The 17,434-nt window shown below is 42.8% G+C and overlaps 1 protein-coding gene across 1 annotated transcript in view; it reads right to left on the bottom strand.

Annotated features, from left to right (window-relative positions):
• Positions 1 to 17,434, bottom strand: part of MYO7B (myosin VIIB) — a 132,178-nt gene continuing 114,744 nt past the window's right edge. Inside the window, exons 41-49 of the mRNA XM_063442439.1 lie at positions 17,039 to 17,144; positions 16,181 to 16,294; positions 15,736 to 15,820; positions 13,422 to 13,528; positions 4,611 to 4,796; positions 3,519 to 3,635; positions 2,500 to 2,583; positions 2,064 to 2,183; positions 1 to 1,165 (exon numbers count right to left, since the gene is read on the bottom strand). Of these exons, the coding sequence (XP_063298509.1) occupies positions 1,094 to 1,165; positions 2,064 to 2,183; positions 2,500 to 2,583; positions 3,519 to 3,635; positions 4,611 to 4,796; positions 13,422 to 13,528; positions 15,736 to 15,820; positions 16,181 to 16,294; positions 17,039 to 17,144 (991 nt within the window). The 3' untranslated portion in view covers positions 1 to 1,093. The remainder of the gene's footprint in view (positions 1,166 to 2,063; positions 2,184 to 2,499; positions 2,584 to 3,518; positions 3,636 to 4,610; positions 4,797 to 13,421; positions 13,529 to 15,735; positions 15,821 to 16,180; positions 16,295 to 17,038; positions 17,145 to 17,434) is intronic.

Genomic DNA, 17,434 nt, shown 5'->3' with positions numbered 1-17,434 from the left:
TTGTAGAATCTATGTATTTAGTTTTACTAGGATAATTGAAAACCCTTACAAATTTCTTAACATTGAAAACCTCTCCCAAAAAACTTATATACAGTGCAATAGTCAATATCAGCTATTCCCTAGTGTCCATGTACAAGAATCAGCCTCACAGTATCTACACAATACACAATGCTGCAGTCTGTGAATGTCTATTTTTTCATATCACCAGCAGGAAATGATGGGGAAGAACTCTTGCATTCCCATGTCCTGGGAGCCCAAGTGTCTCACGCAATGACATTCCTAGACTTGTTTCACTGTAATGGTCAGAAAGGCACTAAGTTGGTCAGTATAAATTGTGTAATTTACAGCCTTTGTACACAATGCAGAGTGTTATCTAGGAGCCCCAGGCACTGAGATGGGATTGTCAATTAAAAGATGATACGCTTGTGTATTTGCTAGTAAGTTGGGAATGACAAATGCTTATATTATAATAAATTAGATGATAGATAGGTAGATAGAGAAATTGACAGGCAGAACTCTGTATAGCCACAAACATGTAGAATAGTTAATTTATCGATTAACTTTAATGTTACTCCGCCTTACTCTTACTAGCAAATACATGAGGGCATTATTTTGGACTTCCTCATGCCTACACATTGATATCAAATTGATATTTGAATGATACAGAAACTAGTAAACAAACTAATACGATGAAATGCTCTGCAGGTCATTACAGTGTGATTCCCTCTAGATCCTGGTACTGGAATACCAGGAGACCTCTGGGAGTTGACTGCTGGGATGTCATGGACCCTACATCCTTTCAGTGTCTCTGAATGTTCTGGAGGTGGAATGATATAGAAAGGATGCTCTGCGTGTCCTATAAGTGGTGATGGTGGAGAAATACTATGCATTTTTTGTTTGTTAACGGGCTAACAATACAATGTTCAGTCTCAATGATGTGAGGCGCTTGAGGCTTCTGTAGTGAAGAGCTTTGGAGCAGGATATCAGTTCTGCAGCAGGCACCGATTGGCTTAAATGCGTATTCCTGAGTAAGGTTGGTTAAGTTAGGGATTTACATCTCTTTCGAACCTTAATTTACAGCTTGTTACCGTCTTCAGGATGCTTGTTGGTGTTTTGACACGTAGTACTGGATGTAAGATGTCATCAAGTCATCCATTTTATAGCCCTGCAGGGGAAAAAGTATAGAAATGATTGTGAAATTACAGATACAATATATATATATATATATATATATTACTTGTTTGGGAGCAATAGTGAATTGCAAATCTTATTCTTCAATAGAAATGAAAGGTGATATTACAACCGGGGGATCTCTCTCACTTCCCTTCCTTTACTTGTGTCTTCAATAAATTCCTGAATTTATTCTATTTAGATTATTCAGAGATCTATCTTCATATTTTAAACTCTAAGTACCTACCAGAACTACTTCAAGGTCATTCCACCATACAGATACACATACTAATGCTCAGCAACTGCTATTAAAGTTCTTACAGGGGAGAATTGGTCCCTCTCCTTTCTATGCTATATTTATCTACTTTATGCTGTCTGAATGTCAAACCCATCTGTGGATTACATGTTGTGTTTGACAGAATGTTTTGTTTCTCCAAAGGTTAACATGATTTAAATAACTTTTTGTTTGTCTGTCCTATACAGTTATATCTCAGTGTATGTTTGCATTTTATGGATACATTTTTGTTTTATCATTACTGATTGTGTTTATAACCTGTCTAGCAATACACATATATACAGGTCAAACTGCTAAATTCTCTATCTAAGCTAGTTTTTGTCAATCCCCAACATATGTTTTAATTCACAGTGCATGTGCATGCAGTCCTGATGGCTGGAGTTCAATGTTTTCCAATACAATGTGTGCTTAATACACTATTTACTGCTATTGGCGAATTTGAACCTGGCAGGCTTAGGTGGAACCCAAAATAAACTGACACCCCTACCATGGTGTAACACCCTGACATGGTCATTGCTGAAAACTTGTCTACAATGAAGTAATCCAAATTAAAGGACCAAGAGTCTGTTCTATCAGCTAATGTAACTCAATCACTTACCAATGAGGTTTCACACAGAATCTTATTGTCCCGCACAAGGTTCCCAGTCGTCATCTGGAAGTACGTATTCCCACTATTCCACCGAGAGATCTTATTGAAAGGATGGTTCACAAGCAGTTCCTAGAGTTATAGGGAGAGCGTCACATTACATAAACCACTGTTTTACCTACACGTAATCAATGTTCACAAGGGACTGGTAGCATTTTGTAAACTGAATTAGCATATTCAGTATCACAGATAAGAAAAATCAAATGCTTATCAATTGGCTTCTGAATGTAGGCATCGTCCGATAGATTTGCGTCACCATGTGAAAAGATACACATAGACTATCTGTAAAAGTGATATACTGTAACCCACAATATAGAATATTAAACATACACGCATACTCCCAAACCCTCACAATACGCACACTGAATTGTGCCGGCTAATAACTTGCCTTTGTTTTGGGGTGATACAGCGACACTCCATGTCTGTTGATTGCAATCAGTACAATTTCAGGGAATGATGAATCAGAGGATTGCTATAAGAAAGAGTTTCTGTTATTTATGTGTGTAATTCTCAGCATGACTAGACCGCATACATGCTATGATACAGGAATGAACAAACTAAACCAGGCTTTTGATGTAATAGCTCCATGTCTAGTAGAATGTTCTGTTATCTCTACTTCCTACGTCATCCCCCTATGGAAAGCTGAGTAATTGGAAGAGAATTTACAAACATCTTTAAGGTTATAGACCACCTGAGATACCTTTATCACTATCTGGATACATTCCATCTCTGTGAGTAATATTTGACTACTTTATTAATGTGTGTGTGTGATAATTAGGAGAATACCTGAGAAAGTGTTACACAATATTATTTAGCAGTGGAAACTAAAAAGAGTGGATGGTTTTATACTGATGAAATATTCTAGAGACTTGCTTTTTTTAATTATAATATATGGTAAGTGTGACACAGGACTTTCCGTACCGTATTACACAATACAGCAGAGGTCATGGTCTAATAATGGGTAATCAATCTTCTCCAAAAATCAAGCAGCTGTTCTTAAAGTTCCCAGATTGAATTTTTTATTCATCATTTTCTTTTCAGTCTACTTTTATCTTTCATTTTATTTTATTGGACATTTTCCTCAAGGCTTCCCCCACTTCTCTCCATTTGGTCTTCCCGTTCTTATATTTTTGGTCTTCCCGTTCTTATATTTTATATCAGTCCATGTGATACCAGTGTTAGCTGTGACAAGTTACTAGAGGTTAAGATTAGGTGCCTTAATTTAAAGTGCAGTATTTGAAGGGACTCTCTAGGCACCACAGCCACTGCCGTGTAATGTAATGGTTATGCTGCATAGAGACTTCCCCTGCCGTCTCACCAATGCAAACACTGCCTTTTCAGAGAATGTAATGAAATTACAAGTGCTTTAATGTTTTGCATGCAAAAGCATGAGAATCTGGTACTTACCTTGACCTCAAAAAAGGCAGATCCAAACGTTGGCCAGCGGCTGATTTGTTTCAGGAATGCCACTTTAGCTTCATCCACAGTTTTATTTTCATGCTTGTTATATGCTGCAATGATATTCTGCACAAAAGAAAAGGATGTGAGAACTAAATACAGTTTGTAGTATTTATATAATCTAATAAAGATTTAATAATGTAATATTTATTCCAGATCCAGAGTTCGATAACAATCGTAGCACTGCTATTTGATCAATAACATTTCCTGAATAGTATGAGTGTTTTCAACATGACCAACACTTTCTGCCGGTAACAGCTTTGAAGTTAGAAATCATGATTTACTCAAAACTGGCCTCCACTTCAGTCATTGTGGTAAACTTCAAAATTCCGACATTCATACTACAAGATTGTAAGCTTAAAAAGCAACACAACAGAACATCTTTGATTTTGAGATATATATTGAAAAATACATTTGAAAAGTTTATCCAAAAATATAAAATCATTTGGAAAGCGCACCAAACAATATTTAATTAAGGCCTTTATTTGGGAAGCATTTTGAATTATACCAACAATTATTATCGTGCATACTTCTTGCTTCTTCTTTGTATATTATATCTGCGATACTGTGTTTGTTGGTGCTATAGTCCTTAAAGTTTTTTTAATTTCAGTACTATGTATCAGCATGGTTACTCTATTCTGTGAGGCTGCTGCTCAGTTAGGAATCATTTGGGAACATTTCACAGCCATATTTTTGATGTTTGGCAAGTTTGGCTTGTTGACTTAGCTCACATCTTGAGCATATAATATATCTTGTGTTATTGTCGTCTTCAGTAAGTGAAAATACTCTATAATCCAAGCCTAAATACATTTTGGTGTGTAGGAAGAATTGCTAAGTAATAAAACACTGCAAACTCAAATATTTTTTTCGAATGACATTCTATATTCTACAAAGTGACATTTTTCAAGTTAAGGAATAAATCTCAGCTGTATAATATGTGGTAGTGGTAATGCTCCTTAATTATTCACCCCACAGTCGTATCATTTCCCACTGCCGATGCATTATAATAAATAACAGGCTATTATGGAGTCAATGATATACCTTTTTCCACTCATCTGGGGTACTGAGACGCAGCAAGTATTCCGGTACTACCTCCTTTAGGCTCTTATTGATAGTGGCTAGGTGGGATCGGTCATTGATGTACTGCACTTTATATATCAATCCAGCCAAGTTCACAGCATCTTCCGGCGTGCATCGATGGTACCCACGAAGGTACTTAGGAAGCTCCTTAATGAGTAGGGAAATCAATAAAAAAAACATGTTTATCCATTGTTTCCTAAAACATGTCACAGTTATGTCATAATGAAGCGATTTCTTTGTAAAAAGAAAACAAAAAAACCTCACACTTGGCATTATAATACACCTGTCAGGGCTCCGCGGGCAGCGGTGAGGGGAGGCTGCAATCCTCTCGCAGCACTCACCCTCGGTCCGTCGCCGCCCGCGGTCCCCTCTCCCCTTACCGTTAAGCGAGCGACGTCCTCTCCTCTTGACACGCCGCTCGCGTCCTCCTCTCCTCCTCCCAGCGGCAGCATGTCTAACGCTGCACGCTGGGAGCCGGCACTATTATCTAAGCGCCGGGGTCACTCACGTGACCCGGCGTTAAAGCTACAGTGCAACAAACACAGTGGGGGGTATAGATATCCCCCACGTGTGTTTGTTAATACTGATTGGTGGTTAGCCAATCAGGATTCAGGCTAGGATTTAAATACTTACCTTTCCTGTCTATCTGTGCCCTGTTGTGGTCTTTGCTTTATAGTGTCGATTGTGAACGTGTGCTTTCTGGTTACGTACCCTCTGGCTTGTTATACTGACTTTGTGACTTTCTCCTACCCTTTGACCTCGGCTTGTTTCTCGTTATTCTGTTTTCTGGTTCCCCTTTCTCGGCTTGTCTCCTGACTATTCTTTGTGTGCTTAGCCCGGCCACTCTAAGGACCGGTACAGCACACTTTCTGTGTGTGTGTCTGTGTGTGTGTTAGCGTGTTGGGTTCCCCGGGATCGTGACATTACAACAGGGCCCTAATGGAACCTGCTGACATACCACAGCTCCTAGTTAATCAGGAGGCTAGAATGGATGGCTTGGACCACCGTATGGATCAGTTTGCTCAAGCTTTGCAGACCATACTGGCTCGTACTGCACACCTGCAGCCTGCCGTCCAGGAGGCGGTTGCTGCTGTGCCCGAACCCATTGCCACTCCAGTACCCGTTCCTGCTCATGTAGTCCATATGACACCGCCACAGCGCTATAGTGGTGACCAGGGCCGCCACCAGAAATTTTGGGGCCCCTAACTCAGCTCAGGGTCTGGGCCCCCTGGGGCCCGCCTCCAAATACCGCTCACTGGGTCCACACACAGACACAAACGCACACACTGATACATACTAACAGACACACATACTGAAACAGACATACACGCATACAGGCATACATACTGACACACACATACTGAGACATACACACAGGCATACATAGTGACAGACAGACACACATACATACAGACACCGACATACATACACACACACACACACACACACACACACACACATTCATACATACAGACACTGACATCCATACACACATACATTCATAATGGCATACAGACATACAGACTGACATACATGCATATATACAGACATACATGCATACAGACATCCATACACACATACACACAGACCTACGTTCATAATAATATGCAGACATACATTCATACTGACATACAGACATACATATATACATATATAATGACATACAGACATACATATACACATACATAGACATACATACAGACATACATGCATACAGACATACATGTATGCATACAGACATACACAAACATACATAGACAGACATACATACGTAGACATACATGCATGCAGTCAGACAGACATAGACATACACACAGACATGCATCCAGACATACATACATACATACATACAGACAGACATACATAGACATACACACAGACATACATACATACACACATAGACATACGGACAGACATACATACACAGACAGACATACATACACATACATGCATCCAGAGACACAGACATGCATGCATACAGACAGACATACACGCATACAGACATCCAGACAGACATGCATGCATCCAGACAGACATACATACATAGACATACATGCATACAGACATGCAGACAGACATACATACACATACATGCATCCAGACACACAGACATACACGCATACAGACAGACATAGACATACAGACAGACATGCATGCATCCAGACATACATACATAGACATACATGCATACAGACATACACATACAGACAGACAGACATACATGCATACAGACAGACATACATTCAGACAGACATACATACATACACAGACATGCATACAGACACACATGCATACATACAGACATACACATACATGCATACAGACACACAGACATGCATACAGACACACAGACATACACATACATGCATACAGACACAGACATGCATACAGACAGACATACACAAACATGCATACAGACACACAGACAGACAGACATACACATACATGCATACATACAGACACACATACACATACATGCATACAGACACACAGACATACATACAGACACACACACACACACATACATGCAGACAGACACAGACAGACAGACAGACATACACATACATGCATACAGACAGACACAGACATACATACATGCACACACAGCTCATTTTCCAGCCACCCTCCTTACCTTTTCTTTGCAGGAGGGTGGCTGGGGATGATGGGAGTCGGCGCTGCTCCCTCTTCATTGCTGGGCTCTCCCTCTTTACGGCTGGGCGGACGGGCGGGCGCGCTCCTCCTGCGCGGAGTGAGCTGGGAGGAAGTGAGCACTTCCTCCCAGCAGCACTTGCGGCTGCTTTTTCTTTTTTTTTTTTTTTTTTAAAGGGGCCCGGTCGCGCTATACAACGGCCATAGCGCTGACCGGGCCCCTGAAGAAGGGGGGTCATCGGGTGGCCCTAAGTGTGTGGGCCACCCGATGGGCCCCACACGTGGGGCCCGGGCGGCCGGGCTCCCCAGGGCCGCCGGGCCCATGACAACTGTTATGGTTGTCATGCCCTGATGGCGGCCCTGGTGGTGACCCAGCATTGTGTCGTGGTTTCCTCAATCAAATTGACATCCATCTGGTGATGAATACACGTTCCTATCCCACCGACAGATCCAAAATTGCCTTTTTGATAAACCACCTGTCTGGGAGAGCTTTAGCATGGGCAAACCCCATGTGGGAAAATATGTCTCCTATGTCCTTTGCGGATTTTTTGTCAGCATTCAAACGCACGTTTGATCAACCCGGTAGGGTTGCCTCTGCTGGCAAAGCTCTGCTTAGGGTTCGACAGGGTAACAGATCTGTAGCGGATTATACTATCGAATTCCGCACTCTAGCAGCTGAAGTGGTTTGGAATAACGACGCCCTCGTAACAGCCTTTCAGGAGGGTTTGGCCGCTTACATACTGGATGAAATAGCATCCAGGGAACTGCCTGTCCTTCTAGATGATATTATAGACTATGTAATCCTTATTGATAATCGCATTAGAGAGAGACGTAGTCAAAGACGGCTGGATACACGGGTGTTACCTGCTCTACCCAGCACTGCATTACTAGCGTTACCCGCTCCTAGGCAACCATCCCCCGAACCCATGCAATTGGGTGCTACGGGGTTAACTGAGGCTGAAAGAACGTATCGTAGAAGGGAGGGGTTATGTCTCTATTGTGGAAAGAGGGGTCACCACTGTAATACATGCCCTAAATTACAGGGAAACTCCAGCACCTAAGGCCTAGAGAGGGGTCGGCCTCGGGTGTTATGACTTTGTCCCCTCATGTGTCCATCTCCAGACCATTTATTACGGTCTCTCTTTTGGTCAATAAAACCACCATAACAACTAAAGCCTTGATCGATTCAGGTGCGGCTGACAACCTTATGGATGAGACCTTTGCCAGAACCGCAGCCTTGACTTTGATCCAAAAGGCCACACCCTTGGCCGTTGAGGCCATAGATGGTAGACCACTTGAGAGACCTCTGGTGACCCATGAAACCCAAGATATAGAGATATCTGTGGGTGCTTTACACAAGGAAAGGTTAACCTTCCAAATAATTGACTCCCCTACTGCTTCCATTGTTCTGGGTTTTCCCTGGTTAGTGAAACACAACCCAGTACTTGATTGGGGTTGTTTAGACATACTCTCCTGGGGGGAATCTTGTCAACGAGACTGTATGGCCCAAGTACGTCCCATTTGTTTACTTAACGTGCCCACGGCTAAACCGCTTTCTGTTTCTGTCCCTTCTGTGTATGCAGACCTTGCTTTGGTTTTCGAAAAAAGGGAGGCAGATAAGCTACCCCCACACCGTGAGTATGACTGTGCCATAAACCTATTACCGGGTACTATGCCTCCTAGGGGTAAGGTCTACCCTCTTTCTGAGAAAGAAAACCAGGTCATGGAGGAGTACATACGAGAGGCCTTAAGTAAAGGTTTTATTAGAAGGTCCTCCTCTCCTGCTGGTGCTGGTTTCTTTTTTGTGGCAAAAAAGGAGGGCGATTTGAGACCGTGTATAGACTACAGAGCCCTAAACAATATAACGATTAAAAATGCCTATCCGATTCCCCTCATTACCGAATTGTTTGATCGTGTCAAAGGTTCTAGATATTTTACTAAACTAGACCTCAGGGGGGCTTATAACCTTGTTCGTATTAAGGAGAATGATGAATGGAAAACGGCGTTCAATACGCGTAGTGGGCATTACGAGTATCTGGTCATGCCTTTTGGATTGTGTAATGCTCCTGCCGTTTTTCAGGACCTCATAAACGATGTCCTTAGAGATCTACTGCATGTCTGTGCTGTAGTCTACCTAGATGACATACTTGTATATTCTCCAGATTTGAAGACACATCATACTCATGTTAGGATGGTGCTTAAAAGGTTGTTGCAGAATGGTCTTTATTGTAAATTAGAGAAATGCTTATTCGACCAAACCTCTGTACAATTCCTGGGTTATGTTATTTCTGAACAAGGATTCAGCATGGATCCTTCAAAATTGGAAGCTATACTGTCCTGGCCCCTTCCCCAAGGACTTAAGGCAATACAGCGATTTATAGGGTTTGCCAATTATTATAGAAAGTTTGTTAAAAACTTCTCATCCATTATTTCCCCTATCACTAAACTGACAAAAAAGGGTTTACACCCCAGGGTTTGGAATCCTAATGCTATTGTGGCCTTCGAGACTCTAAAAAAGGCATTTGCCACTGCCCCTGTGTTACACCATCCTGATCCTTCCCTTCCCTTTGTACTGGAAGTAGACGCCTCTGAATCAGGTATAGGAGCAGTGTTGTCACAAAGACAATCGTATGACGAACCCCTCCTTCCCTGTGGTTACTTTTCAAAACGCTTGTCAGAGTCTGAAAAGAATTACGACGTTGGGAACAGGGAATTATTAGCTATAGTGATGGCATTTAAAGAATGGAGGTACTTGTTAGAGGGAGCTAGACACAAGATTTTGGTTATAACCGATCATAAAAATCTATCCTATATCGCAGATGCTAAGAGGTTATCCTCTCGTCAGGCTAGATGGTCTTTATTTCTCTCACGTTTTCAGTACATAATCACATACAGGCCTGGTTATCGAAATGTCAAGGCTGATGCCATCTCCCGCCAGTACGAACCTGTAGATTCTATTACCTCCACTCCTGAGCCCATTGTACCCACAACTAATATAATAGCTACTACCCGTTTGGTTATCTCGTCTCTTTTTCTTGATGGTATCAAGTCATACCAAACCCAAGCACCCTCTGAGACCCCTACTGGTAAGCTGTACGTGAAAGTAAAAGACAGAAATAAGTTGTTAACTTTATTTCACACAGCCAAAACGGCTGGTCATCCAGGGGTTACCAAGACTTACAAGGGTCTTCTCCAACAGTTTTGGTGGCCCTCACTCAAAAAAGACGTGGTAGATTACGTGCAGGCTTGCCGTGTCTGTACACAGTGTAAGTCCCCTAATGTTAAACCCCTGGGACTCCTTATGCCCCTATCTGTACCCAAGAAACCGTGGACACACTTATCCATGGACTTTATTGTGGATCTTCCTTCATCTGATGGGCAGACAGTAATTTTGACTGTAACGGATAGGTTCTCCAAAATGGCGCACTTCATTCCGCTTAAGAAGCTACCTTCTGCGGTTCAGTTGGCTCAGGTGTTTGCCAAAGAAGTGTTCCGCTTGCATGGTATACCACAAGATATCGTATCTGACAGGGGTCCTCAGTTTGTCTCTCGGTTTTGGAGAGGCTTTTGTGCTGAGATGGGGGTCTCCTTATCGTTTACTTCCTCCTATCATCCGCAATCTAATGGAGCTGCCGAACGAGCAAATCAGTCTGTGGAGTTGTATTTACGCTGTTTCACGAATGCACACCAGGACAACTGGTCCCGTCTCCTTCCCTGGTCTGAGTTTGCCAGGAACACTGTGTCTCATTCTTCTACTGGCGTAAGTCCTTTTATGGTGGCTTATGGGTTCCAACCCGCTGTCCTTCCCGGTGTATTCTCCGACAAGGGAATGCCCGCTTTGGACGAGCACCTCGCCTCCTTACGGAAGATGTGGGATCAGGTCCATGCTGCTCTTTGTCGTGCTGCTGCTACTCAAAAGAGGTTTGCTGATCGTCGTAGGTGTGCGGCTCCTTCTTATGCTCCGGGTGATAGGGTTTGGTTGTCCTCTAGGAATCTCCGCCTTAGGGTTCCCTCGATGAAGTTCGCGCCCAAGTTCCTTGGTCCCTATAAGGTGTTGCGTAGGGTGAATCCTGTATCCTACTCCCTGGCCTTGCCCCCTTCCATGCGCATACCTAACACCTTTCACACCTCCCTTTTGAAGCCCTTGCTCTGTAATCGGTTCTCTGGCTCTCTCAGGCGTTCCGATGCCCTCCGCGCGGTCTCTAGTGACGTATATGAGGTGGCTGCTCTCCTTGATTCTCGTTTCTCTCGAGGTCGGTTGCAGTATCTGGTTGATTGGAAGGGTTATGGCCCGGAGGAGCGGTCGTGGGTTTCTGTCTCTGACTTGAACGCCCCCTCCTTGATCCGCTCCTTTCATGCGCGGTTTCCTTTGAAGCCTTCAGCTTCCCGCCCTCTGGGCGGTCTTCGAGGGGGGGGTTATGTCAGGGCTCCCCTCTCCCCTTACCGTTAAGCGAGCGACGTCCTCTCCTCTTGACACGCCGCTCGCGTCCTCCTCTCCTCCTCCCAGCGGCAGCATGTCTAACGCTGCACGCTGGGAGCCGGCACTATTATCTAAGCGCCGGGGTCACTCACGTGACCCGGCGTTAAAGCTACAGTGCAACAAACACAGTGGGGGGGTATAGATATCCCCCACGTGTGTTTGTTAATACTGATTGGTGGTTAGCCAATCAGGATTCAGGCTAGGATTTAAATACTTACCTTTCCTGTCTATCTGTGCCCTGTTGTGGTCTTTGCTTTATAGTGTCGATTGTGAACGTGTGCTTTCTGGTTACGTACCCTCTGGCTTGTTATACTGACTTTGTGACTTTCTCCTACCCTTTGACCTCGGCTTGTTTCTCGTTATTCTGTTTTCTGGTTCCCCTTTCTCGGCTTGTCTCCTGACTATTCTTTGTGTGCTTAGCCCGGCCACTCTAAGGACCGGTACAGCACACTTTCTGTGTGTGTGTCTGTGTGTGTGTTAGCGTGTTGGGTTCCCCGGGATCGTGACAACACCCAGCTAAATGTGTTGTTGACACATCAAGATTCAATCTTGAATAACCTGTATGAGAAACAGTACATCTGCGGTTTGTCTTTCAAAGTTCAGTTGCAAGTTTTGTTCAGTAACTGCAGATGTGTCGACTTGCCATTTACTAAATTGCCCATGTGGTGATCAAGTCATTAGATGCACAATAATCTACCTTCCTTGGGTTTGCAGCCACTTACAGCTGTACTATATGTGTGCACCAATGGACATGTGAGAGAGTATATGTACAGACATATCTACGGTACGGATAATGTCTACTGTTTCCAGTAGAGCAAGAATGACACTAGATCGACTGAAGCAAAGTCATTGTTGTAGCTGGTTTATATTAGTATAAGATGCTATGTCCTGGCCTAAGATTCATTTCTTAGATTGAATTTACAGATGTGGACACAACTTTCTTGATCCTGTAGCAATTCCTTGTTTTTTCCCCCATACATTTTTCAGATTCAGATGTAACTTAGAGAGAAATTCCATAAAAGTGGTAGAAAGAAATGGCCACATTAGTTGCTTAATAGTGAAAGAGCATCAAACTCTTATCTTTAAGAGCCACACGAATCAGGATTCCAGGAATGAATGTAATCACATTGGAAGCACTATGCTAATTAACCCCCAACTAAAGAAATACTAAGTCCATTAGGATCACAGCCCTCGCGGATTACATTTGATCAGGGGTTTGGCCTGGTTCCAGAAATACCTGGGGCTTGAGACAAAAGGAAATCTTGATGACCCTACACTGACAGGTATGCGGGGTATGTCAATGTGATTTAATCACGCTATCTAACTAACAGACAGGTGTGCGGTTCTATTGCCCAGCACCCCCTCCCAGCAGTCATCTGGGGGCACCACACCCCCTCTCCTTAAATTGTCTAACAAAGCACTATACATTGACCTTTCTTTTTTAATAGGTTGCCGCTTTTAGAAACAGCTTCCAGTTGTAAAATTAAAAAAATAAACCACTAATATCTTCTTGCTTCCTATACCAATTGTAGAGATCTGGGGCTGAAGAGTCCCACACATGTGCTTCAGCCTCCAAAGCCCACCCCCAGCACCTAGAATGAATCATAATGTTAAAGAATAGTCAGACTCTGCTCATATCTCACCTGGTGGTAGTGGAAGATACAGTCAGCTTTTAAATCTTTTCCTGGTTGTAGATTAACCCAGAGCTTCCTCATAAAATATAACTGGAAAGTGGCGAAGCTAGGTGCTCCTGCAATTAGATGTCAGCATGTCACATTGCTTTCAATAAGATCATAATGTACTACACTTCCTTATTTTAAATAATCACATAAACATTAAAGAGTGACCGAAGGTCCCTCCACTCTGATTGCAGTAAAATCTGGAAAAAAAATGAAGCCTGTGATTGGACCAATTGCCGACTCAGAGCGAATGTGTGCGCACCTAGCTGGCGAGGGTAGGGAAGGGGAGGGATGGAGAGTTTTTAAAAAAAAATCAAAAATAAATACCTGCAATTTAGGGACGCAGGAGGGAGCATTCACAGGGGGGCCAGGAGGGAGGAGATAGCTCACTGACGACAGTTGTTAAATATGCACAGAATTGACATTAGGCAGCCGGGAACAGAATTCTAAGCTGCTGATGAGTGCTGGGGGCTAGTTGCACACTCAGCACAATTGACAATTACAAATATCTCTGGATATGCAGTGCTCTCAGCTGACACGCTGCACATTCAAACTCCTACCACAATAACCACTTCAAATCACTGAAGTGGTCATGGTGGTTGGAGTAACTCTTTAAAAAAAAAAAAAACAGTATAAAAAGTGTTTTCTCTTGAGATAACATTTGTACAATCTGGTAAATTCATTCGATCATACCAGACAAACTTGTTATTGAGCAACCAAAACTGATACATTCGTTATATGTGGGATGAGGAAGGTAACGTGGCCCTGTTTTAACGTGTTCTTGTTCGCACGAGGCACACGGCTTGTGGACACCTTTTCCAGTGATGCACAGTATCAGGATTTAGGTATAGAAAGTTATCATTTTGAAGGTGAGCAATCACTCGGAAATCAATGGAAGGATCTTAGTAATTGCTTCTGTTCTACAATATTGCCAAAAAATTGCTCTTCACAGATTTGTCTTAATGGCAACAAGTACTGACCATTTTGTAACATGTTCCAAATAATAAAGTAAAATGATTACACACACTTAGCTAAAAATCTGCAGACGATCTCACAAATCGTAATTTTTACATCTGTTAGTCACTCAACTGTTTCACTTAGCCAGATCTAGCATGTCTATGTTTAGCAAGTAATGTCATAATCGCTGCTTTAGACTGGCTTGTCTGACTAGCCTTACTGGCAACCAGCCTGTAATAATAAGTTATGCTAGCCAGGACTCAACAGTTTTGTTTCTCATCTTAGAGATCTATCGCAAATGGCTGGCCTGTGTCTCGTGATTATTATTTTATCCTTTAAAATGTGCACCTTAATCAGACGTTCAAGGACCTAACATAAGAAATGTTAATCAGTACAGCATGTTATTTACTCGCACCTGAAATACCTTCTTAAAGGACCACTATAGTGCCAGGAAAACATACTCGTTTTCCTGGCACTATAGTGCCCTGAGGGTGCCCCCACCCTCAGGGTCCCCCTCCCGCCGGGCTGGATGGAGAGGAAGGGGTTAAACTTACCTCTTTCTCCAGCACTGGGCGGGGAGCTCTCCTCCTCCTCTTCGGCTGAATGCGCATGCGTGGCAAGAGCCGCGCGCGCGCATTCAGCCAGTCTCGTAGGAAAGCATTTCTCAATGCTTTCCTATGGACGCTGGCGTCTTCTCACTGTGATTTTCACAGTGAGAAGCACGCAAGCGCCTCTAGCGGCTGTCAGTGAGACGGCCACTAGAGGCTGGATTAACCCATTTATAAACATAGCAGTTTCTCTGAAACTGTTATGTTTATAGAAAAAAAGGTTAACCCTAGATGGACCTGGCACCCAGACCACGTCATTGAGCTGGTCTGGGTGCCTATAGTGGTCCTTTAATAATGCAATGCCTTAGACTTACAAACCTCAGCGCTACTAGCCATGTCAAATGTACGTTCAGTCTAGCATGTTAATCTATACTATCTTTATGTTTAACTGCCTTTATTCCTACACTGCAAAATGTTATGAAAATACGTGCAGAAGCTGTCGTGGCTCTGCGTGTTTGTTGTTAATCTGAGCACATGAAAAATAAAGTAAACATTGCAGTGGTTTTGGGCAAACTGCAGTTCTGCCATTGCTGAGCTTCACATTTTTTGATAAAGTAGATTTTTTTTTGTGCGTAATGACACGTCACTGAAACATGTCATACTTTGAATATTTGGCCATTTTGGTATTATTAAGATGTAACATAAGGAACTTGACCAAATGTGCTTTCTTTACTACTTTCTCTACAACATATCCAGAACTCGTTGGAAGTTACCTGCTGCTGGCCGGCTCTTTTTATTGTAGTCATTCAGTTCTCTCAATGAATCATAGAAAAAATCTTGTTCATTCAGGCTGATAACCTAAACAAGAAAAGACAGTCATTTGAAGAGGACGTATAGGATGATGCAAACACACACAGAATGAACCTGGTTACATCTCAACTCACCACCACCCCTTATTTACTGACTAAACCCCAACATGTTTACAGAAAGCTCATTGCTGTGTAATCAAGCTATGATTGACCTACTTCATATTCCATATATCAGATTTAAAATTTAAAAAAAACTGCTTCTGAATGCAGCAAAATCAATCTGAATAAGAAAGTAAGCAAGTTGCTCCTTTTTAACATCCTGCAGAATAACCATTATAATTTAGTAATTATTATGAGATAATAAACATAAAAGACTAAGAGAACAGGTAAATAGTAAGTTGTGAGTTACCTTGTCTCCTATCTTCAGAAACAGGCTGAATCCCTCCCAGGAACTGAGTTGTAGCTTGGTAGAGATATTCTGACACACTTCTCGTACTTTTGTATTGGTTCCAACCTCAAATACCTGCAGTATGGCACACAAAACAAATCAAACTACGCACTCCATGTTTCATCATTCCAGAACATCAGCTGAACACAATATTGGTATTGAGGAATAGTGCCATTTCTTCACCTCGTTTTCAGACAGTAGACAAATGTAAGCAACTGTTTGGATTTGAAGGGGCACCCCAAACACCATAATAACCAGTGCAACTTGCATTGTATATATTACTGTGAGCTCTCCATCTCTGCCCCTATCACTCTTTATGCAATTGGTAATATCAATTTGTAAGATTGTTGCACTCAGGGTTGCTTGGTGGAAAATGACCAAATACTTAAGCCCAAGGGTGAATTTTATAGCCCCTTCCATATATGTTGACTTAAGCTCCTCCTGTGGATAGCCCTGCGCATTGTTATTTATTATATCATTGGAGGATTTATTTCTCTCTTAGGGAAAGCAGACAGTGAAAGTGCAACAAATTACAGCTGGGGCTTTTCATGACACCAATCACGGATCCAGCCCTGGTCACGGTCAGTCCCCCAGCAGACTTACATTGATATAGTCTAGTTCAGGGGTAGGCAAACTTTGGCACTCCAGATGCTGTGGACTACATTCCCCTTGATGCTTTGCCAGCATTATGGCTATAAGAGCATTATGGGTGGTGAAGTCCACAAAATCTGGAGTGCTGAAGGCTGCCTACCCATGTGACAATCACATTTCCCCAGGTGTACTGTACGTCATTATTTCTAAATCCACATGTTTCCTCACCTCTTCCTTGTCATTTGGGAAATAAACCTTGTGGAAGATCTTGGTACTCATCTGTTGTATGGCCTCAACTTCCACTAGATGGGGGGGCTGCTTCCTGTTACCGTTTCTGCAATTCGAAATATTAATAGACTTTAAAAATTAATTAACTTACCAGTAACGTACCAAACCCAGGGTAGTAGGTGGCAGTCCACCATGGGCGACAGGCAGCAGGGGGTGCACAGAGCACCCACCTCTTGACGGTCAATCATGTGCCTACCAGCAGTGGTTGCCTGCTCTGGGCTACAGGCTTAATTGAGCAAACCTCATGAGCTGCAGGGTGCTGCTGGTATCAGCATTTGCTCTGCCTGCATAGCTCCCTCACCGCCCTGTACTAATGCTCGGAACTAGGAGGTAACA

The sequence above is a fragment of the Pelobates fuscus genome, chromosome 2 (genome assembly GCF_036172605.1).
Source record: "Pelobates fuscus isolate aPelFus1 chromosome 2, aPelFus1.pri, whole genome shotgun sequence".
NCBI classification, from domain to species: Eukaryota; Metazoa; Chordata; class Amphibia; order Anura; family Pelobatidae; genus Pelobates; species Pelobates fuscus.
Note: the sequence above shows the minus strand (reverse complement) of the source record. Positions and strands in the feature narration are given on the sequence as shown.